Below are 23,243 nucleotides of genomic sequence, written 5' to 3'. Positions count from 1 at the left end.
CTGTGGGCAGATATCATTATCGATGATGTTGTAGCCTTATCTATAAAAAACATGTTTTACATCTTAAGAAATGTGCTGTCAAGATTAATTCAGTATGCTCCCTGTTAAATGACTTCTGACTTCTCTTAATTAACTTACTTGATCTAAAGTCCTTTCAAAACCCAGTTTTCTGGACTAGGTTATGCGCTTCTTAGGGGTCTTTTCCAACCTTAATGATTCTATGACTGTAAGCATCCATCCCATAAAAGAGCAGAATGGCCCTTTCAGCAGGGTCTGGAGCAGGGACTGATCTTGTCCTTTGTGGTCAGTGCCCCAGCTGGGAACCTGCTCTCCGATTTTAATTTTCAGGCTTGAGAAGCTTTTTGATTCTTTTCTGTATGATAGAAAATTTTTAACAGGAAGAGTAGGTTTTACCTGTGCCCCCAGCTTTAAGACTTACTTCTACTGCAGTGGAAGAGAAGAGTGGGAACCACCTGTAGCAGAGAGGGGAATGAAACCTCAGTTTAGTGTGTCCTGATACTCTAAAAAAGGGCTATGTAATTTTCTCCAGACATAAAAGAATCAGTGGCTACCAGCTGTCAGAAGAACCTGGATTTATACCATATGGGGGAGAGCCAGGAGAACACCTAGTTTCTGGACTATGCTTGGGGTCAGGGTGAAGTGGGTACCAAGCCATTCTTTCCCATCCGGAGGGAGGTATGGCAGCTATATGTGGTGGGGCTTACGGTGAAACTTAGGAAACTGAAGTACATATGGTATTTAGATTGTGAGGTTTCTAAATAGTATATTGGGTATAGAACCCCAAATTTCATGTATCAGGTCCTTTATATGGATCTGGCCTTCTGGAGTTGAGTTGTACAGTACTCTGGCCTATAGCCATATCAATTTCTATTACAATTGTCCATGTTAAAACAATATCTCCTATTATGTAACTGTCTTCAGAAGTCTGGGAGCCAGACAATAACTGGTCAAACCACCTACTAAAATGTTAAGAATGTTTTTCACTTCAGTAGCTACAGTTAATAAATACCGATGAAAAGTATTTTTATAAACTTGTAGTTGTGCTTGTTTCAGCTGTTCTGGTGGGACTTAATGAACAGTCCTCCCCATCACTGTATTTAAGTTGGACTAGTTGTCTTTTTCTTCCTTCTGAAGATTTTGGTGGAGTCTCCTGAAGCAGTCTTGGAGATAGTATTAGATGGTCCATTCCCATAATACATGGTTACTCCATTTATCAAATTCAGTTTAAAACAACTAAGATTCTCTAGAAGAACTGAGAGAGAGAAATGTCATTCAGTTTGTAAAATTAAGTTAGGGTCTTACAAATATAATTGGAACAGGTGCATAGAAGGCCTAGAGAGTGTGTATTACAGGAGATGACTCTGAGTTTGTCATGTTTAGCGTGGCAAAATGAAGGCTAGAGGTTATGATTTCTGTCTATGAATATACCAGGTAGGGTAACACTGAGAAGGGAGAAGAACTGTTGAAGTTAATGGGCAGTGTTGTCACAGGAGGACATAGGAGTAAGCTGGACATGATAAAATGTGCACTGGAGATTTAAAGGTTTCTAGTAGCAAAATAAGCCTTACTAGAATTTCAGAAAAAAAGAGGAGGGACTAAATATTCTTAAGATTTAGCTTGGTATTTACTGTGGTGATGTGGTCCCTCTCAAGTCTTAAATTGTTACAGCAATTACTGACTGAAGATGTTGCTTTGTCTCCTTTAAGACATGGCACCTTCCAGCTTAACTTTCTAATGCTATTTCAGCTGCAGTGAAGGTCGAATATGCTTCAAAAAGCATTTCAAGAGGAAATGGTAATTACGTACGTACAGCCTTTCAAATGTCAAAGTTTCTTTAGAAATAAGAATATATGGAATTCCTGAACAAGAAAGGAATGTGTGTGAAACGAAGAGTCAGTGAAATGGGCCGTTCTTTCTGTGCATCTAGCAAAGTCTCATATTTTCGGTAAAACTGTGGAACAAAGTTATGTGGAAATGGATGGAAATACCTTTTAAATTGTGGTGTAGAATTGTCAACTCCAGAGATACAAGATACTGCAACAACACATCATGGGTACCTTATCAGCTCCATGGCCAGGTAGTGTCACAACTCTACAAAGGTCCCTTGTGCTGTCAGATTCTCACAATAAGTTGTATGTCTAAATGGTGTGAAAACAAACACGCACACCCCCAAATACAAACAGAAAACAAACAAAAAACCCCAAACCCTCAAAACGCCTCCTCTCCCCAACCAAAAATACTCTGCAAGTCTGCACAAGTCATGTAGTTCTTCTAAAGAGTGAAACTGCAACAAGAAACTGAAATCTTGTATTAGAAGTCTGAGATGCTATCGCTCACCTTTTGTTTTTGTGTGGTTGCCATCCAGGGCAGTCTCCTCAAGGCTGGAGCTTTCTTTGTTTATGTGTATCAGTGGATCAATTAAATGGTGATGCATAATGAATACTGTTTGAGTATCTATCTTGATTTCTGAGGCAGTTTATTAACAGTAGAATGGAAGTACTGAAAATATTGAGGCAATTTTTGGTAGGTTTTGGTTTACTGAAAAGCTTGTGCTACAAAAGGGATGTATCATTTCTGTGTTTAGATTACTGCTAATAGAGCCTTAACTGGGCTGATTATTTAAAGGATAAGTAAAACTCTAGATTAAATTTTGAATCTTAAAAACATAAAATACGTTAAAATATTTTTAAGGCAAAAAAAGGTCCTCTCTATGAGAACTGGTAGATGTGCCTGGTAACGCACTAATCAAACTAGCCTTTTGCTTTATCTTTACTGTGGCTGTCTTCATACTTCACTTCCCACTCAACTGAGCAGTTACTTTTCTGAAAGACTGGTAAATAAGTTGTCCAGTAGCAAATGTGTGTATTTTAATATTTAGTATAAAGTCCTCTAATGTTAGAATTAATGGAATAAGCTTTGCAAAACTTAGACCCATGGTTTGTCTGTGGTTTTATCAGACCACTTCTGTCTGAAAATGGAGGTATTCACAGGTTCACTCGTGGATGGACTAAAGGAGGCCCTCTGTGAAATGCATCCCTGCGGGGGAGAGCAGATGACAGGAGGCAGAGGTTCCCGTTTCCCTCAAGTCGTCTTCTTCCAGAGTTTAGCCTGTTTGCTCCAGTTCCCCTTCTTCACAGCCTTCCTTGCCTTTCTCCTTCCATCCTCCTTAGGGCTGTAATGAATAAACTACAGTTTTCCTTTGCACCACAGTCTAACCCTTAACAGCATGAGTTATATAATGCTTGCTGCTGCTAATTCTGCTTTCTGATGCTTCATCAAAAATACAGGCCTCTGTCCTGTGTGACCTCCTAAGCAGAGTCTTCAGTAAAAGTGCCTGGGATGAAATCCAGTCCAACTTTTTTTCCCTTTTTCTGCTCTCTGTGTAGAAAGCCATTGAAATTTTTACCTTGTTTGTTGTATTTAGACTATAATCATTCATAGGTCTTTAATTCATAAACTTTACAGTTCAGTATAACAAACTAAAGTTGTCAGGAAAGATGCTATTGAAATATTCTGCAGTCATAAGCTTTAAACTATGTATTACCGAATACGATTTTCATATGAGGCACTGAAATCTCTCCCAGTTAGAGAACCTGAACTTCTAAATCTTTACTGCATTTATCCTTGCCGTGCTGCTGGAGTTAGAAGTGCTCTCATTCCGGTTTCATAGTTAAGGAAATGAAGTGTATGGTGCCTGTATGATTTCCACCACATCGCACAGGAAGACGGTGTCAGAACCACAAAACCATCCATCCTCTCAACTTTTAGGCATATTTTTGATAACTTCCTCCTTGTCTTCAGCCTCTCTGTCTTCCTCTTTCTCGCCCGCCCGCCACACACCCTGCCCCATGTATACGCTGTAGTGTAGCTTATAATCCTGTATTTACTTGAAAAGTATAACAGTGTCTGTTACCATGTGAAAAATATACCTAAGCCACAGATGCTGTACTGCTTATTCCCTCTCTCATTTTCAGATAGTAGTTCTGCTGTCTTAAAACGCTGCCGTGACTGAAGCCGTGGGGAAAGACAGCTGTCAGTTTTGGAGACTGTTGCAGTTAAACTGTCATTCTTTTATGAGATTTAACTGTGATGTTTCTCCAAAATAACAGTGGAAACCCAGTGTCTCGTCCAAATTCTGGCTTAGGAAGTTGCTATACGTTTAGCCCATCACAAATAAACTCATTAGGTAAGATCTAATTCCTGTCCTGGTTACCTGCCGTTACCTATTCAGCTTTCCGCAGGAGAGAGAGGTTAAGGTACGTTTCTTCTAAGAGGCTTTCTGCTGGTATAAAAAGAATACTAGGGAGAGCTGGAGCTTTTTAGTAGAGGCTTTCCCATATTTCAGGTGCTAGAAAGAAGGGGTTTATGGTTTTCTTCTTCTTCCTGTTTAGTATTTACCCATGTAGTTACGCACTTAGCAGAACAATGGGTTGTCAGTACAACAAGCTATTAAAATATATCTCCTAGTTTTATTATAAATGAGTTTTATGATTGAAATTGCGATTCAGTAAACACATAACTCTACATGCAGTAAAATGGCAAGTGAATTACTGACTTGTTGGTTCATCTTTGTGTAACTTTGAGACACTTTTAAAAGTTGCTGATATGCATTTGTATGAAATTTTTTACAGATATACCATGTAATAAAATTATTTAAATGACAAAATACATACTGTGTTAAAGTATAATATATCAAAACCAGACTGAAGAAAGGGAAATTAAAATATTATGTTACAGTACTCCAGGATAAAGTGGTTTATCAACAAAAGGTGTACAGAAGGGTTTTGAAACCTTTTGAAAGTTTTTTTTTCTGTTTTTGTTTGGTGGTGGTGGTGGTAAATTTTACCAAGCAGCAATATTAAATGTAAAAAAAAAATATATTTTTTTTTACAGTGGAACAGTAAACTCATTTACTGTCTCATAAATAATCTTGTGATCCAGAAATGTAATTTCTGGGAAATTCACAGCTCCCTTTGAGTCTTGGCCAGTGAAATTTGATTGAAGTTTAGATAGGAAAAAAAGGTGATACTCCTGCCAAGTTTTTGTCCATCTTATGATTTATAACTCTGAACGTTGGAAAGGTGTCCTTGCCATAGACCTAGAAACCAAGTAGCACTGGTCTGAGCTCACAGACATGTCAATTTTGAAAGGGCAAGCAACAGACTTCCTTATGCCAAAAATAGCTTTTGTGCTAAATTATTTAAGCATAGTATTTGATCACAGATAAATGGAAAATAATATTTTGCACTTGGGACCTTTTTTGTATAGTGGGGGAAGCCCAAGGTCATTTTAAAATTAGATTGGTTTTGTTGGGTGAATCCGAAATATCACACATTCAAAAAACACGGTTCTTGGCATTGAGAAAAATGTTGTGTACTGTTTTTATTCCTCATGTATATTTGTTATGCATTGATTGCAATGAAGAGAATATTTTAGATTCCTGCAGCAGTTCAAGTAATGTGTACCGCTTCTGTGCTTTTCTGTTGTTGAGTGTAAAATATGTATGAAGACATGTCTGAAGTGTAAGTACAGCGGGCCCTTGGGAAGTTCTGGAGCTCTACCTTGAGTAATTTCAGTCCAATGTTGACAAAATATTTACTGGTTTATTTTTGGTTTGTAAGTCTGTTTTCATCCATGGTCTGTGAAATGCTGAAGAACGATTCTTAATAGAAACTTAGTATTCAAGTTCTATATCTTGATTATACCAAAAGTATAAATAGTTCTCTTTAGTCTAGCAAACAAATATGGCTTTATTGTAGCAGTTGCTTTGGTGGCAACCCCTAAAGATTCCTAATAGTTTCTGTTGAAACCTTTTGTATTAAGGCACTTTTAACTCTCGGAATCATCCACTTTTAGAGACGAAAATTTCCTTTTTCTCTTTTCTCTCTAGCCTAAGCATTTTGGGAAAAATCCTACATTTCTTCCTCCCTTAAAGAAAATTTCTTGTATACTTGAACATCCTCACAGCTGGGTAGACTTGTGCTCTCTCTGCCGTGTCTGATTGTATAGCTGATGAGTTTGGATGTTACTTGGTTTGAATTTGGGTTAAACTAGAAAGTACTGGATGACTGAAAATTGAGGAGTCCAGAACTTGCATTGTGTTCAGTGCAGGTCTGTGGAACTGAGGGACTCTGGTTTGAGCCACTGGAACAAAATCTGCATTGCAAACGAGATGCATGCCTGGAAATTCTTGATTTCTAGAGATTTGTACACATCAGTAGGCAACCTGTATCTGTACAGCAGTTAAGTTATTAATTCTCAAAAGCTCAGGAAATTCCCAGAACCTGACCACTTACTTTTTACCCTTGTTCTCTTCTACTTTTTTAATCAGTGGAAATATTTTTTTCAGGCTTTTTTTTTTTTCCATCTCTCTTTAAAACTTGTTCTGGTAAAAGTGTTATTCCCCCTCAGTCTCTTTTTTCTTCTTTCACCCACCATAACCTACTAATATTTCTTTGAAAGTATTAATGGTTGTATGGTTTATCCTCTTGTGATAGCTGCTTCATGGCATTTTCTCTCTCTTGAACCATGAATAATTTCTTTGAGGCCAAATCAAGAAATACCTGTCTCTCATGGCTCATAGGTTCTTTCAATTGCTTTTCTGAAATAAGTAGACATGTTTAAATGTCTCAGCATTAGCTGAAAATATGCTCAGGAATCAAAGCACCATGTCCTCTGAGGTCGAAGGTTGTTTGTTACTAATTTTTTTAACCTTCGTTTGGCTTTTTTAATGGAAATATCAAAATATAGGCAGCTCCTGCATATGTTTTATTGGTATTTTTCTGCTTTAAAAGTAAAGTGTATTCTTTGAAAGCAATTCCAGTATTGTCATAATTTGGCACATTCGGTCATTCACGTGCTTAAGAGGAAAAAGGTATCCTTTGTTACTAGTCACTCCCAAATGTACAATTTCACCCTCATTTTGCTTAAGTTTACAAAATCCGGTTATTCAGCTTCCATGACTAGTTTTGTAAATTGTTTTTTGCATATATTGCTCCAGAGTGTGTCAGAACAGTGATGTATTTTTTACATTTTTATTAATGTATTTACTTTTTGGTGTTTTGATACTAATGGAAAATACATGTTGTTATCCATCCATCCATCCATAGTTTACTGTAATTTACAAGCTGTATTGTAAATTTACAAGGAAGACTGCCCTTAAATTGTTTCCTCTTCAGACATGTAAGAAATAAAAATGCTGATGCATATCACAACTTTCAGATTTAATTGTTAATAGATGGCACAATAATGGGAGGCCAAGATATTTGAATTAGAAAATGAAAACATGGAAGTTTTCAATATTAAAAACTTGTCAGTACTAAAAACAAGGATGTGTCAAAAATCTGATCGTGTGGACACTGAGTGCACGAGACCAAGAGCCAGCTGACCAAATAAATGACAAAATTTTGCTAAATTGGTGGCATAATTATAAATTTAATTGACTTATCAGAATTTCTGTGAACAAAGATAAATTGTCTACCATACATTGCCTTTTTTTTTTCTTTTAGTACTTTGTTGTAAATACTTGCTCAGCTGTTAGTAGGATATAAATAAACAATATAAAGCTATCTTGAAAATTATTCAGAATTTATAAATGAAGGGGTAGGAAATGCAAAACTTAAGTATGCAAAATACAGTGAAAACTCTTTTTTCCGCATATGTAACATGTTTTACTTGTACATGCAGCCTGCACAGAAGTCTATCTTACCTCTTTGTGTAACATAACTAAAACTTTAGAGATACAGTTATGATAATTCTGAATTGTATTTTTCTCTTGTATTTCTAAGTACAGAGCAATCCTTAGCAAGTCGTATTGATGAAATGTACAATTTATGCTATCTAGTAGAAGTGTAGCTATTTACAAGATATGCAATCAATGCATGTTTTTTAAAAAAATCATTAATTGCATTTTTTTCTTTGTGTTACTTAATAACTTTCATAAACGTTTTTCCCTTTAGAGTCTCAGAGATAGCAGGTGCAAAACGTTTCATATTATCTTAAGTAAAGGAGATAGCTAAAGCTGCATATAGATACATGGAGATATATATACTGTTTTCTCCCACTTGAAATGGATCTTTTGCCAGTGTAAACAATTTAGCGTATGTTAATGATTTCGGCAAGAGTTTAATATTAAACTCGGTTTTCTCAGCAGTGCCCTCCTTGTTTTGGCTGGTGAACTTCATGTTGGGGATTAGCATTTGTTGCTGAAGAGAGTAAGACCACCCCCCTCATGAGAACTGTTGTTTTTTAAAGTAATCTAGAACAGGCTAGTTGAATTTATAATTCTACTGAAAAGGTTATGAAACAGTTTAAATTGGCTCTGACTGCAAACTTTGACCTGTTCGGCCGCATTGTGGGAACTGTGCCAAAATTGGATATAAAGCAGTTCTGGGAAGCTCTTTAAGATTAAATTCCAGGACTACATGACTGATGTGCTAACGATATACTTGTGATATTAGGCAAGTGTTACTTCAATACAGTTTTAGGCTTGAACAGATCATTCACCTAAAAGTAAAAATTATCTCCAGCCTGATTTAAGTAATTTGTTGCATCTCAATCTGCTTTTTAAAGGCCCAGTTAAAATTTGGCATCTTGATATTCCTTTCTCTACACCTCTCTGCGGTGAAGCTACCCTGGCTCCTCAAAAACTTTTTGCTATGCTTTTTCTTTGGGGAAGAACAGGCAGGAAAGAGAAAAGGTTCTAACCGTAGAGTATCTTAGTATGGTTTCCATGAAGCTTTTCAGCCAGCAATGGCTGAATCGGTTTGTATTCAGCACTCTTAGAACACGTGGCTGGTTTAGGCGAATTTTGAGATGGAAAGTCTGCTTAATCATACATTTCTTCACTCCTTTAATAATCATAAGAGACATTTGGTGTGGGAATGCTCAGGTTTCAGTTGAGAATAATCTCTCCAGCCTCCACAGCTGAGCATCAGCAAACGTGGTATATTTTCTTCATTTATGTTAGAAAAACGTCTTTATTCACTCAACACAGAAAAAAACTACCTTTTTTTTTCTTGTTTATTTTGTTCTTCCTGATGCTTTGCAAAAATGCACTTTTTCTCAAATTACGTAGTTGCTAGACTTGAGGTAAACAGTATAATAGAACTTGGTTTGGCTGAGTTGTGTATTGCCAGTGTCCTGATAAACACTACTAGGGATGTTCATCTGTTGTTCTATGGCCAGACAACTGAATATTCCCTAAGACAGTAGTCACGTGCAGGTTAAAGGCATTTTTATTAGGTTTCATTTTTACTGATATTCCTTTTGAATATTTGTCCAAATATTGTAGGTGTGTTACTTCTTTCGTTGAAAGGGAAACTGGAATGGGTTTTGAATGCTTTTCTGTATTACTTTAAGAAGTTTAACTGCCAATATTATTTTCTTAAAGTAATAGTAAAGTAGACAAGTATTTGTGTGTTAAATCAGGCTTCTATATGAATGCCCATTAAAAAGTTGGCTAGATAGTTGCTGACATATACCTTATGCTGAATTCTCTGCATCTCCAGTTAATTAACTTTGCAACAATTAGTACAGGTAGTACCCTCTTGAGTATGTCAGTAGAGTGTATTTGCACTTGCTCTGTGACACTTTTGCGATTCTCTGGTGTTGTAACTTCTGGTAAACAGAGTAAGGAATCACTGTTTACACAATTCATGCTTGCTGAAGGTGCTCTGGTAGCTACAGGTGGCTGCACGGTCATTGATTTTGCAAGCTGAACTGGATGAAATAGCAGAGATGGGACTTCAAAGCAGCTGGCTCTCAAGTGAGGAAATGATGGCAAAGGTTCTTGCTGAGAACAGGAGTGACAGCCCAGAAGGAAGAGGTCACCAGTTGTTGTGGGTCGCAGCTGGGGGAGCATATCTACCAAATAGAAACCCTAGAGATCAAGTGTTTGAAGGTGAGAGGCCTTTTTCACCCTGGTCTAGGGCCTCTTTTGGAGGACAGCATGGAGATTAAATGAGACAGTGGACAGACTCTATTTTTTTTTTAAATAATTTTCCTCATATTCTTTGCTATGCTTCTGTTGTTAGGAGTTAAGATTATTGCTTTACATAAAATCTGTTAATTTGTTGATCGCTGCTCACAGCTAGTGAGGGAAGGACTTGAAGGTTTTGTTTCCAACTGGATCCACTGAGTAATCACAGTTGATCTTAAGTGTGTCTACGTTCAGGGACCTGGTTTGAAGAGAGGAAGAATCTGAGAATTTTCTCCCATAAAAGGTGAAAGCGGTAGGTCTAATATTGAGGGAAATGCATTCTGAAAGGCCAGTTAGGACTTAGATGTGTTGTTATTCCTACAACTCCAGCAGCTGCAAAGCATACTGATTTTCTGCATTACAACAAAGAGAATAATTTCTGAGTATCTCAACAAATAGTTCATGAAATTCATTTATCATGTACTATCAGTTGATTCAGCATGCTGCTTGTAACTCATGCAGTTTGGGATATATCCCAAAGCAGTTTCTCATACTGTGAATGTTATTGCCTGGAAAGAAGGAAGACTGCTTAATACCTGTTCTCTTTAGGTATTGAAAATAATTTTTCAATGAATACTTACATGGGTTTAAAATTAAATATGGCTTTTGGCAGTGGGTAGAACTCAGTTGCTTGAATTCTGTTCCATACCTGAAGAAGTAGTTGTATGTCAGATTTTTTTTTTTCCAGATATTTTGTTAATCTACTAAAGTATACTACATCTCTGTACAAATCTCTTGTCACCTGAATGTAACAGAACCAGATAAGGAGTTGGTAAACACCGATGTTACCATTGTTATTTAATTTGTCTTTGTAGATATAATGTAAAACTGACTATCTTTTACATTTGCTGGTTTGAGTGCTAAAGCATTTCACAATTGTAAAATAAATGTACCAAAAACTATGATGATGTTCTCTGTCTAGAAAACCTATTAAAGGTCACTATCTAGTTTTGTTGTCTTTGGGATTTAGCTTTTACTTCAAATCAGGAAAGTCTGGGCAATGGAAATGATGCTTGTTTCTGGACATAGGATTAAGTGACAATCATTAACCTACTTGGAAGGCATGTGCTTACAATCTAACCCTCTTGCTAAAATTGTGTAGCAGAATTTTTTTTTTTTACAGGTATAAACAACTGTGCTTTTTTTTTTTTTTGCTTTAATGTTATTCATGGGAAATTCTGAGAAGAAATTTGATTGTGTCTTTCATGTCTTTTAGAGTATGTATAGAGATATTTTTTTTTCCTATTTACTCTATGGGAGTATTCATGTTTTAATTTCCTGTGGCTGAAAATTAAGAGGGGATAGGCTGATGTGTTGTACTTAATTCAGACATTCAGAGATTATAAAGCAATGAACTACTGGGATTATTTCATCTGACTACATGAGTAACATAGACTATGAGAAGTCGCAGAATACATGGCTGATTTTAAACGAGGTGATATTGACTGTAATATTACCTTTGGGTGAGTTACCCTTTTTAGCTTTAGTTCTCATCATCATCATCATCTGTTACTGTATCTCTAGCTGGTATTTCTGAGGCCACAGCATTGTGTGTTGTGACTAAGTCTTTTCAGAATTACTGCTTCGCAAGATGGCCCTCCCATACTGTAAAGGCCAGTTGTTGTTGGGATCTGGTAGCCTTCAGTTTGACTGTACTGAACCACACGTTGCAAGTTTGCATCCAGGTAGCCGGGCTTGCTCAGCGTCAGGGACCAGTGTTGTCTCTGTTACTCTCATTGTATTTGTGTCAACCTAAAATCTTACTAGCATTTTTTTTTTTTAATGTTTGCTTGAAGAGAATTGATAAAGAAATTTAATCACACAGGGCTGGTAATTACCATGCCATCATTATATTGACATTGTAAACTTTACAAGTTACATCTATAATTTCTTTAATAAAAGTTTGTATTTAGTTTGAATACTGTTTGGGTGTTTTTTTCTTTTTTTACTACTACCTTCTTTTAAATATTTATTAATCAAAGTTCTGTATCATCCATTCCATTGTCTTGTCTCCCCAGTAGGAAGTTCAACAGGCTGTTTTTAAAATCTTGAATAAAATGTATCAAGTCTTGTTGATCTAAAATATCCATATTCAGTCACTTCTGTTTAGCTCTGTTGGACTAACAGGACTTTCATCGTGAAATGTAAATATCGCACTTGTTATTCTCAGAAGTATTAACCAGAAATATTTGGTCATCTTTCCTGTTTTTTTCTACATTATTATTTATATTTTTCTCACTTCCACCTAACAACAAACCAATGCTGCTGTTGCAATTTTTATGTGCTTCTAGCCGATTTGACTTTTGATTTTTGTGAAATTGGCCTTTTCTAGTACCAGCTAAACAAAATTTGGGTTTTATTTAATAAACACAATTTAGTTTTTATGAAACCAAGGGAAGACCACACCTACCTAAGCAACATCTGCACTTCAGTTTTGATGCCCCTTTATTAATTGAGAAGAGGGATGATAAAAATTTTCCTTTCCGTAGATGGAACAGTTAACCTTTTTCCAACTTAGTCTTTAAAAGCGTGTGGGTGTTTTAGAGCTGTCACTTAGTGATGCACCTCCAAAGTCTCAGAACGTGAAGTCCCCTGTAGTGTGATCTCTTCACCCTACCTATGGGTGTTGAGGGAGAAACCCCAGTGACTGGGTGGCTTGTAGCAGGCACTTAGCAGGCCTGTGGTTTATCTGTCAGAACAAGGTGAACTTGGGTTTGGTTTTTTTCAGGAGTTGTACACATCCAGTGATGTATACAGCTGCAATTTCCACTGTATCTTCCATTTTTTTTTACCCCAGATTGTCAGCAGTTTTTCATCTGTCTCAGTTTACAACAGCTTGATTTCATCCACATTCTGATTTCTGCAAAAGGTGTAGGTTCCAATTCAGCAAAATATGTAACTTCACGTGTACCTATACGCATGCTTTGAAAGTTAGGAGGAATATAGCCATACCAGTGTGTAAGCTGTGTTTGAGCTCTAGAGCTCCGTTACTTGATAGATGTAGAGCAGAACATTGTTCACTAGTCAACGACCTGTAATTCCTCCCCCTCATTTATTATTTGCACATTATGAAAGAAAAACATCTGTATGTAATTGTATATCGTATTTTTCAGCATGGCAAGTGTGATTAGGTATCTTTACTTGCAACTTCCAAAGCTGAATGTGGGCTTTCTCAATAGTCATACAATGTAAATTAAAAAGATAATAAGTTTTATTCTACTGCCAGTGGACTTCACAGGTTTTTAGTGAATGTTCTAGATATCCTTTTAAAATAGCACTTAGGGAAAAAATATTGCTACATCTTCCACTCACTCGAATTTAAAATGAATTTGCAATTGCAACTCTGTGTGGCCTATTACAGGACTTTTTGACTATCTGGTAGGAAGAAGAGCATTAAGGTTTTAATTTCAAAGCAAACCCTCAGATAAATTCCTGACTGATTAATCAGTTAATGTCTTTTTAGAACATGTTTTTCCTCTGCGGTGCCTTTGAGGGATATTTTAATGAAAACTGTCTGGCTTGAAAGTTGTTAGCTGCAGCGATAGCTTAAAATAAACCTGAAAGGCATAATTTATCTTTCAGTTAATATACTTAGTGTAAAATATCATTTAACCTAGTTGAAAAGTGAGTGAACAGGAGTTCTTTAGGATTCTTGACTAAAGTTCTGAGCATCTGAAAAATGAAGGTTTTCAGCAGGTTGAAAAAATAATTTGGAACTGAGGGTGAATATCTCATTGTTACGAGATAAACTGTTGGTGTTTTACAGAAGTGCAGTTGGTTTTATAAATTACCCTTGCTTTGCAGTTTAGAAATTCTGGGCTTGGGGGTGGTGGTGTTTAGCTTTATGGTAAAGGTTTAAGGTACAATTACTCAAGTAGTTTTAAGCTGTTTAGACACTACAGACCCACGCAGACTAATTTCAGATTTGGAGACTTTTTTTTTCTTTTTAGAACTATGTGGAAAGTAGATAAATTCTGAGTTATGGACAGTCTTTGAGTATCTAGTTTTACTTGACAGCGTCCTGTTTATTAGAAGACACAGTGCAGAGATGGGAGGTAGTATGTCTTTCAGGTACTTTGTAGCAATTTGGTCTGATTCTTCATCCCTTGTTCATTGAGTAATTTTTTCTTTCAGTTGGATCTATTTGAGACCTGAATAATGATGATTCGTGATTATAGTATTTTATCTAAAATTGGAAGGTCTGCTTAATTGTTTAAATGGTTAAAATTTAACTATGGCAGAAAAAAAAAAGTTGTTTGAAATAGCTTGCTTTGTTTTCTTTAATGTGTAATATGCATTTAGGGTTCCTGCGTCTTTCCTTCCTTTCTCTGAAGGGAGCTTTAGGTTTAGAGCAGGCTTATATCTGAGGTACCATAGTTTGATGTCTGAAATTAGATGGGATAAGAATAAGTGTAAGTGTTGCCGCACCTTAAAGCAGAGTTGTTACTAGGTTATAGGAGGTTGTTGTATGAAAACAAAAATGTCCTTTATTAACAAGAGTGACAAACTAAGAGTGAGCCCTAAGAGAAGAAGAAGAAAAAAAGGAATAAAATAATGAGATTTGGATTGATTTCAATCGTACTGATTCTGTTGTGAAAGTACTATAGTTTATAAAGGAGATGGACGATAAATTTGGGGGGTTATCTCTAAAGTTAAGGAAAGTCTGACATTGAAACAGAAATCTTTCATTAGATTGACTTCATAAGCATTTTTAAAATATAATTTTTTCTTACACAATATAGCACATCATCACATAAATTTCTAGCGAGCCTTTCAAAGATCACTCAACTTTTTTCTTTCTTTTTTTCTAGTTGCATTAAAATCTAACTCTGCAAGACCAGAAAGAAATGACATTCAGGAAAACTGTAGAACAGCAAAACGTGGAGAAGGGATGCAGATCCTGGAAGGAGAACTCTTACTGCAGGTATGTTTTGCAGTGGATGTATTATACAAAGATTTACAATTAAAAAAAAAAAAAAAAGGATTATATTATATTTAACATACCAGTTACTCACTAATGAGATTGAAAAAGGAAGTTTTCTTATTGTCAAATTCTTTCCTCATTTTCTTTAGGTTAATATTATACAGCTCTTGCACTTTTCTCTGGTGGTAGTAATGACTTTGAAGAGTGGGTGTTAGACTACAGGGTCCTCTTAACTCTTTGAGTCATTTCTTAGAGTTGTTTTTTCCCATCTCTTTGCATCTATTGTTAATAAAGATATTAATATAAAGAAACAATCTTCATAAAGGTCAGATAGGTTAGTCATCTACTGTAAATTTAGTGAGTAACTGTCTAAAAAACGAATTTCTCTTTTAAAGACCTTGGGCTTGCTGGAATATCTTGCTTTCTCAGTGGTTTGAAAGAACCCAGAGTTCATAGTATAGGTTCAGGACAAATTTTAAAATACTTTCAATATCTTTTAGCAATGTGAACTACTGGAAAGTATTAATGAAAAATAGTGTGGTTTTTTTAAAATTATGTAGTCTGTTTTATGGTCTCTTTTAATGCCCTAGAGTGTCAAAACATATGAAATACAACGATATAATACTAGGTCTAGATTAAATTCAAGAAATTACTAATATAAGTATTCCAATGTTCTAATTAGTTTCACAAAACAGATTTTACTGTGACCTGCAGCTCCATTTGAAATATCTTGATAATCTATCTTGTACACAGGTTTCCCACTGATTTATCAGAATTGGCAAATCATTAGGTCAGTCAGAGCCAATGGTTTGCTTAGAACAAAATTAATTTAACTGTTCAAAGGGTAGAAATGAAAACAGGTTCTAAGAATCCCACAAAACAATTACTGTAAACTAATGCTAGTAGAAAATTTTTTCTTAACTGACTAAAAAACTAGGACACGTATGTAATCTTCTAACCTTAATAAAGTATGACAAAGAACCGTTACGGAGTTACTGCAGGTGAACAGCTTTCCAACATGAAAATGAAATGGATGATATATTTGTTACTGTAAATTCTGCCCTCTTGGGAAGTAAGTAAATGAACTGAATTTCTTAACTGAATTTCTTGGTTTGTAAATATTTTATATTAAAAAATAATGAGAATGACTATGCAGATAGAGTTTTCTTAGGGAATGTAAGAAATTATAAGTGATGAAAGTGGGAATTTTCTAGAAGGTACTGAGCATCAGTAAGATGTAAATAGTGGTAACAACCTTCCCTTCTGCCTAAGCTCAGAAGTCTTTTGTGTCACACAGGTTTCCATAAACTATAACTGACGATGAACATTTCCTTTTTATTCTCTTTCTATTTTTTGCAAAGGTGATATGAATATATACCATGTTGTTTATATCTGATGAACAAATAAAACCAAATGCTTTTTCTTGTTTCATAACAAACAGAAAATTGTGATGTCTTTAATTTTCAATGTAGAAACTGTCTTAACAATTCAATATATTGTGGAAATAGAAATCAAATACATAGATGTGCCTTCCTTAAAATTAAGCTACGTCTCCTTTTTAAAAAATAATTTAAATTCCTTCAAAGTCTTATTTTAGATACATAATCTAGCATAGACTAAGCGAGTTTATGATATGAAGTGCAAGTCAAATGTCAGCCTCTAAGAAATTTTTAAAACATCTTAATTCTCACCAGTAATGAACAGTGTTGTAATTGCATTTGTATTAGGAATATCGAGAGTATTTTTGTAGAAGCACAAATATTATCTCCAATGCTCCAGAACAATAAACTCACTGAGAAATTTCATTATGCCTTTAAAGATAATCATTTTAAGATTGCATTTTGCCAAAACCTCTGTGAGAACTGATCTCCCACTTATTGGTATATGCTGGATACCTGGATGTTTTAAGGAACTTCCAGTAATTCGTTGCAGTAGACTTTTGGGCAAACAAATTCTTGTATTTTACAGAATTTCTGGCTTACAGACGGTATCTGATTTCTGCAGTAACAATCCTGTTTCAAAATGAACTGCGTACCAGAGCCACTGTAAAATGCGATTGAATTCCAGGTAGAGGAGCCGTTTCCCTTTGTCACAGACTGGACAAAAAAGAACCTTTTCATGGCTTTGTATGAAACAGAGCAAAATAACTGATTTTAACATGTGGGCCAGAATTAGACACTGTGCAGCTCGCAGAAGTTTTATACCAACCACTTGAGGTGAAATGCCCTGCAGTATAGGTCAGCAGAAGACACACGCACCTGCTATTGTGGCATCCTGCTCCCTTGGAATTAGTATTAACTTCATCAAAACCAAAGATTTTACGTAACTTGTCAAGATTTCTTGGGTTGGCTACGCTATTTAATTTCAGATTATTACTTTTTTTTTTAAGTTTATACTTTTTCAGGTAAAGTTCATTAAACTTATATAAGGAGGTTTTATAGAGCGCACAACTGTTTATGAGAATAGATTAAGAAATGTCTACACATTAAATAGGTGGTTCACAGCATCTTAAGACCAGTCATTTAATCAGATCTTTAGCCTTGACTTAATTAGATTGTGTTAGTAAAAGAACAAGAAATAGTAAAATCATATCTTTGCAAAATATGGAAAAGCAACTATGGTGGTTACCGTAGTGTGGGGCTATGGGAGTTAATGTTTGTGGAAGAATGATGCTGTTTCATAATAAAAATACATTTTGTTGTTAAAGGAAGATATAGGATATCCTTCACTTACTTTACATTTTCTGTTAGTTACGATAATTTTGCCTAATAAAGAGGTTTAAAAAATTTGTTTTGAGTATGCTGGCCAAATTTGACTTTGAATGTAGCTGAGGAAATTAAGTGGCACAATATACTTAATCCAGTCCCTCAAGACAGCCTTTTGTTAAATCTTGACTGAAATCCATAGAAGTACATCAGCACCTTTCAGATGAGCTGCCAAGTCACAAATGTACTGTTTGCTATCACAACAATTGCCATGAACCGTATTGATTGAGAGTTCAGATAAATGCCCTTTGAGTGACTTTGAGTAAGGAGCCGCTTAGTCTGCTGCTTCGTGAAGGGGGAAATCTCTTCAAAAACATTGTTTACTTACAACAGTCCGCTTGTGCAGAGGTTTTCTATTTTAAGTAAGCTATAAAATGTTTTTTTGGACTATATAGGGGATCTTGATTGCTTGATTTCCTGTCCATTTAGGCCTGTCTGCACTATGAATAGAACAGATTTTGGGAATGGGTTTGTGACACGGCTCCCATTCGTGCTGCAGGCAGCTGGGTGTACCAAAGGCTTGAGCCACACAGGCGTTGTGAACAATGGTTGATACTAGATAAACCTATAGTTGCTCATACTGCTGTCCCTCATCTCCTACAATCAAGAGTAAATAAGTCATCAACAGGCTTTGGCTTCTCCCCTGAATTTTCCAAAAGAACTTTTTTTTTTTTTTTCATTAAATGCGGTTTTCTTCATTGTGCCATGTATACTGTGGAGAGATGCAATGAAGAATCCTGCCGTTTATGCTGTTAGATAATGATATGTTTTTGCATGCTTCATATTTTATTGGGAGCCTAGGGTATAGGTAGACTTACAGCCACAATAATTAGCTGGATTTTGTCTCTGAAGCTGACAGATTGGTGTGTTTCCTCCCCAGGCATTAAATGGTTTTGTATTAGTTGTTACGGCCGATGCTCTGGTTTTTTACGTCTCTTCTACTATCCAAGACTACTTGGGGTTCCAACAGGTAAGTTTATTTTTTCCTCTATTTTTTTGCAGAGGTTTTGCTTAATTTCAGAGGGCATCAGTGTTCATATTCAGGGTCTGATTGTGTAATAAAAATCTCAGTTAGGTACTTTGGGTTGGATTACTTTGAAACCATATTACTTTTCTATCAGCTTACATAGCTGAAATGGGACCTCAGGCCAAGCACAACAGGAATATAATTTCCAAAGTTAAGTTAGGCAAGATAGGAAATTTTCACACTTAATTAGTCTTTCCTGGAACAACTGTTTGAAATTTATACTGTGGTGTTACCCAGTTTATGATGCTGAGTGAGATGTAATTCAATGGGAAGGTAATTATTTTAATAGAAACCTTTCATACAAAATTAACTCCATATGCCTTCAGGTTTTAAGTATCAACTAAGTGATTTTAGTATTTTTAGAATGTTAGTGTTCTCTCGCTCGTATTTACTTTATTTATTTACTTATTTATTTCAAAACAAGCATTTGTTATTTACAATTTATGGTGCAGATCGTGTATGGCTAACTTCCTTGGGCTTGCAAGCCAGGTACCAAAATAGTAAAGACCAAGACCCAGTGGGCAGATATGGCCTTCCTTAGAGAACTCCTGGGATTAGTTTATGTTAAGATGATAGAAGCTTAATTATAGTTATCAATTTATATCTTCGGGTATTGGATGATGATAGATTCAGTTGCTGTCTAAAAATAGGGAGAAACTCTGCTTAGTCTGCAATTTTAGCTAACTGATAAGAGATTGGGGAATGTCTGTGTAAAAGAAAATATTCCAAACAAAACATTATTATTCCTGGGGTTACAGATTCTTTTGGTGTTGGGGAATGAAGAAAAAAGCTTGGAAAACAAATTGGGCATAAAAATTGTATAGCAATGCCAATAAATCAAATGCATGATATAGAAGTGAAGTTTTAAATTACAAAAATTAGCATTTCTGGCAATTTATTCTGGAAAATACTGATTCTTTTATGAAATTCATCAAAGCAAAATTTGAGCTACACTTCTGCTTTTGCCACCTCATCTTAATTTCTTTAGATCTATATTTTATTTTAAATATTTTTTGTTTATATAATGGTTGGGGTTTTGATCCATGCAGGGAACAGGCAATTTAACTCTTCTCAGTTGACTGAGGCTTTTCTTGACTTTTTTGGGTGGGTTTTTTCCCCTTAATTTCTTTCAGCCACTGATCCTGGCTGTTGTAGCTATGCCATTTAGACCACATTCCTAACCACGCAATCGGTGGTGATATGAGAGCTTAATAATTACAGATTTTAATGCAACCTTAAGGAGTGACAAAGCTTTCAGGCAAACAGAACCAATGTTCATAATCTACTTGGCTTAGTTCTGGAAGTTGTTTGGTTCAGGGTCTTTGGTTTCTTTTGTATTCCTGTAGCACCTAGAATGGGTCAGGTCCAAGTACCAGCTGGCAAGTACTTTATTTACCAGTATGTAAAATTAAATGATTTAAACAAAATCTAAGCATAACAGTTTCAGGCTTGCTTAGATAAAAGCAGGTAAAGAAATACTTGACATAATGTTATTTTTTTTTGTCTAAGGTAGTATTTTTTAATTATTATTTCTCATGTTTTCAGTCACACCCATGACTGCATTCTTCTCTGTGCTGCTAAAAATTGTTTTGCGAAGCTTTGCCATGTGCATGCAAACTTATGTTTTTATCCCTGAGCAAAATGGATTTTGCTATATCCATAGCAGTGTTGTCAACCAGACAACTTACACCATATTGTCATATAAGTTTCTTATTCTCTCTCTTTCCCGCCTTTTTCCTTTTTGTACATAGTCTGATATTATACACCAGAGTGTATTTGAATTGATTCACACAGAAGACAGACCTGAGTTTCAACGACAGCTACATTGGGCATTAAATCCTGCCCAGTCTACAGATTCTGGACCAAGTGTACAAGGTGAGAACGCAGCCAACTTACATGTTTGCCTGTCTGATTAGTTGGTTTTGTTTTTTTTTAATTTGTGTATGTAAAAAAGTTTAGATTTTTTTACATGAACAAAGGAAGGACTGACATCTTTTAAACTTCTTTGAATTTTATGGATATGTTTAGCCAATGGTGGGAATTACTATTTTTTTGCACTTTAAATAAGCACTGCTATTCATAGCACAGCACCATTAAAATACTAATTTTCCTTTAAATTGGAAGACTTTAATTTGGAGCATAAATGACTGAATGTCTTGCATGTCTGATCAGTAGTCCTGTGGTAAATAGCAAAGCAGGTAATCCTACATGTTTATGTTGCAAACAGGGCAGTCAGAAGTGGACGGTTTGTTTTGGTGATGTAAGAAACAAGGAAGCTTGATTTTTCTGTGTTTGTCCTCAATTATGCGGCTTGTCTTTAATGGCTGTTTGAATGAGAAAGTGTTTCTCTGAAGTAATGATCTCTCTTTTACATCTGTTACTCCTGGTTATAGATCATGTCACCAAATTTATTAGCTTAGGAAGGCTAGCAGACAATTGGGTACAACAGCTTCTTTAAGCTCTTCAGGCTGGTAGATGCATTCCATGACTAAGAATGTGTTAGTTACAGTGTTAATATACGGAATAGTGCATTCCTGGTCGTGGAAGAGTTTTACTCTTCCACACCTGTCACTATTATATGCAGGCTGCCACATAGACCAGTACTTCTCTTGGGAGTGAAAGAGGAAGAGGAATAAAAGATTAAATAGAGGAGCCTTTAAGACCAAATAGTATGCTTGTTAGGCATCAGATTGCCATGTGTTATTGACTGATGCTTAAGTGACCTGCTATATTGAGAAACATGTTGCTTACATATCGGAACAGGGATGTGTTGGTACAGATAGTTACGCGTAATATGGGAAGCGTATGCCTGCCTGATGATAATGACAAATCTGTTGAGATAACTGTAATGCTCCATTTTGCACAACAGTTTGAATATGTAGGTAAAGCTCTATGTTACTCTAAGTTACTTGGTCATAGATAATTTTTTTAAATCCAGAAAAAGTCCATATTATTTTTTAATAAATCCATCATTCATAAAGCAACTTGATTTAAAACTCTAACAGTTTCCCATTTAATATTTTATAGTACAGAAATGTTATGATTTGATAGAGAAATAAAAACCAGCAAATGTTATTTAGTTGTTTGGCTTGGTATATTTCAATTTTTCATTTAGTGGTCAACATTGTTATATCATCTATGAATCAATCTACAAAATCCAGTTGAAAATATGCTACAGAACTAGTTAATATTACAATTTGGTACAGCAAACAGCTGCTGGCACTCAGAAACCAGGTTTTTATGTGGTGGCTTACTGTTTGCTTCAGAGTGAAATGGTGTTCTGTAGCGCTTAAGCAAGTGCATATGAATTTACAAAAGGTTGTGTTTGAAAAGTACGATGCCAGGTTGACTTGGCATCAGGTTTGACTGAATGTTGGAAGTGCTGAGCAGGATTACAAACAATCATGTGTTTTGTACCTTGTCTTCCTAGCTTACTAGAAGCTGCTAATTATTTTGGGGCCTCAAGTTTGGCCATTGAGGCTTTTTAAACTGAGTTTGGATTTATAACAAAGGATAATGCAATGATCATACGGATCCTCCCCATTTTTGCTAATTTAATCCATTTCCTTTTTAATACATTCAGCTCACATTATGTAGATATTTATAGACATATTATGATTGTGCTCAGGCTTAAGCACAGATTCCAGCCTGAGTCTGGGAACTAATTTGGCTTCAGTTAGCCTGGACTGGTTGCTTCTCACTCAATATTCTGGTATACCCCCAGACCACTGGTCTCCTCAGCTATTTACTGTGCTTCCCAGACACTCCTCCCAGCCCTGTCATGTTCCTAGAGAAGTTTGCAGAATTCTGATTTTTCAGTCCCAACTACCTCTTTTGCAGCCTCAAGTTTAGTTTATCTTTTAAAGTTTGCTTGCTACGCAACCATGTATGGTCTTGAGCTTAAAGAGAAAGAAAGGGACTTAATGCACAGCATGTTCTGCAAATTGCTCCATGGTGTTGATGAGCTTCAGTGTGAACTTCATGAGGGACATGGGTTCTACCCCCTGTAGTGTTAACTGGTAATTTTCCTCCAGGGATTGCAGACGCTCTGTACTTTACCTTCTTACAGTGAGTCACTTCTCCAAGATCCTGGCACTAAAACCTCTCTGCCTCCTGTCTGCCTGGAAAAGTGCAGCAGTGTTCCTTTCACAAATGTAGGAGGCTTGGGCTTGAAGCCCATTCCCCTGTTTTGAGTTCTGTTCCCCCCTCCCTCTTGCGAGCTATAGATTCTGTTTCTTCTTTCACCAAAACCTTGTTCACTCTTGGGAACTGCCCGTTTTACTAGGGAAGTTGACAGACACTTGAGAGAACCCAGATAAGATACCTGCATTCAAATTCCAGCCCTGTATTTACCAAAAGAATAACACTGAGTTGCTCCTGTGGCAGAAATGCTGAATGGCATGCCTGCCAGTGCCAAGGATGCCAGCAGAAAGCCTTGCACTGCTTATTGGAGACTAGAGCTACACTCAGTAGGCATCCTCAGCCACAAGATTTATCTGAGTTGGAGGACTTAATCAGAGCCCTTCG

The 23,243-nt window shown here is 36.0% G+C and overlaps 1 protein-coding gene across 1 annotated transcript in view; it reads left to right on the top strand.

Annotated features, from left to right (window-relative positions):
• The window catches only part of AHR (aryl hydrocarbon receptor), a 57,651-nt gene that overhangs the window by 18,105 nt on the left and 16,303 nt on the right, over positions 1-23,243 (top strand). Inside the window, exons 2-4 of the mRNA XM_009326086.1 lie at positions 14,812-14,924; positions 18,570-18,659; positions 20,468-20,591. Coding sequence (XP_009324361.1) covers positions 14,892-14,924; positions 18,570-18,659; positions 20,468-20,591 — 247 coding nt within the window. The 5' untranslated portion in view covers positions 14,812-14,891. The remainder of the gene's footprint in view (positions 1-14,811; positions 14,925-18,569; positions 18,660-20,467; positions 20,592-23,243) is intronic.

Source organism: Pygoscelis adeliae, unplaced genomic scaffold (assembly GCF_000699105.1).
Source record: "Pygoscelis adeliae isolate BGI_AS28 unplaced genomic scaffold, ASM69910v1 Scaffold15, whole genome shotgun sequence".
In the NCBI taxonomy this organism is placed as follows: Eukaryota; Metazoa; Chordata; class Aves; order Sphenisciformes; family Spheniscidae; genus Pygoscelis; species Pygoscelis adeliae.
Note: the sequence above shows the minus strand (reverse complement) of the source record. Positions and strands in the feature narration are given on the sequence as shown.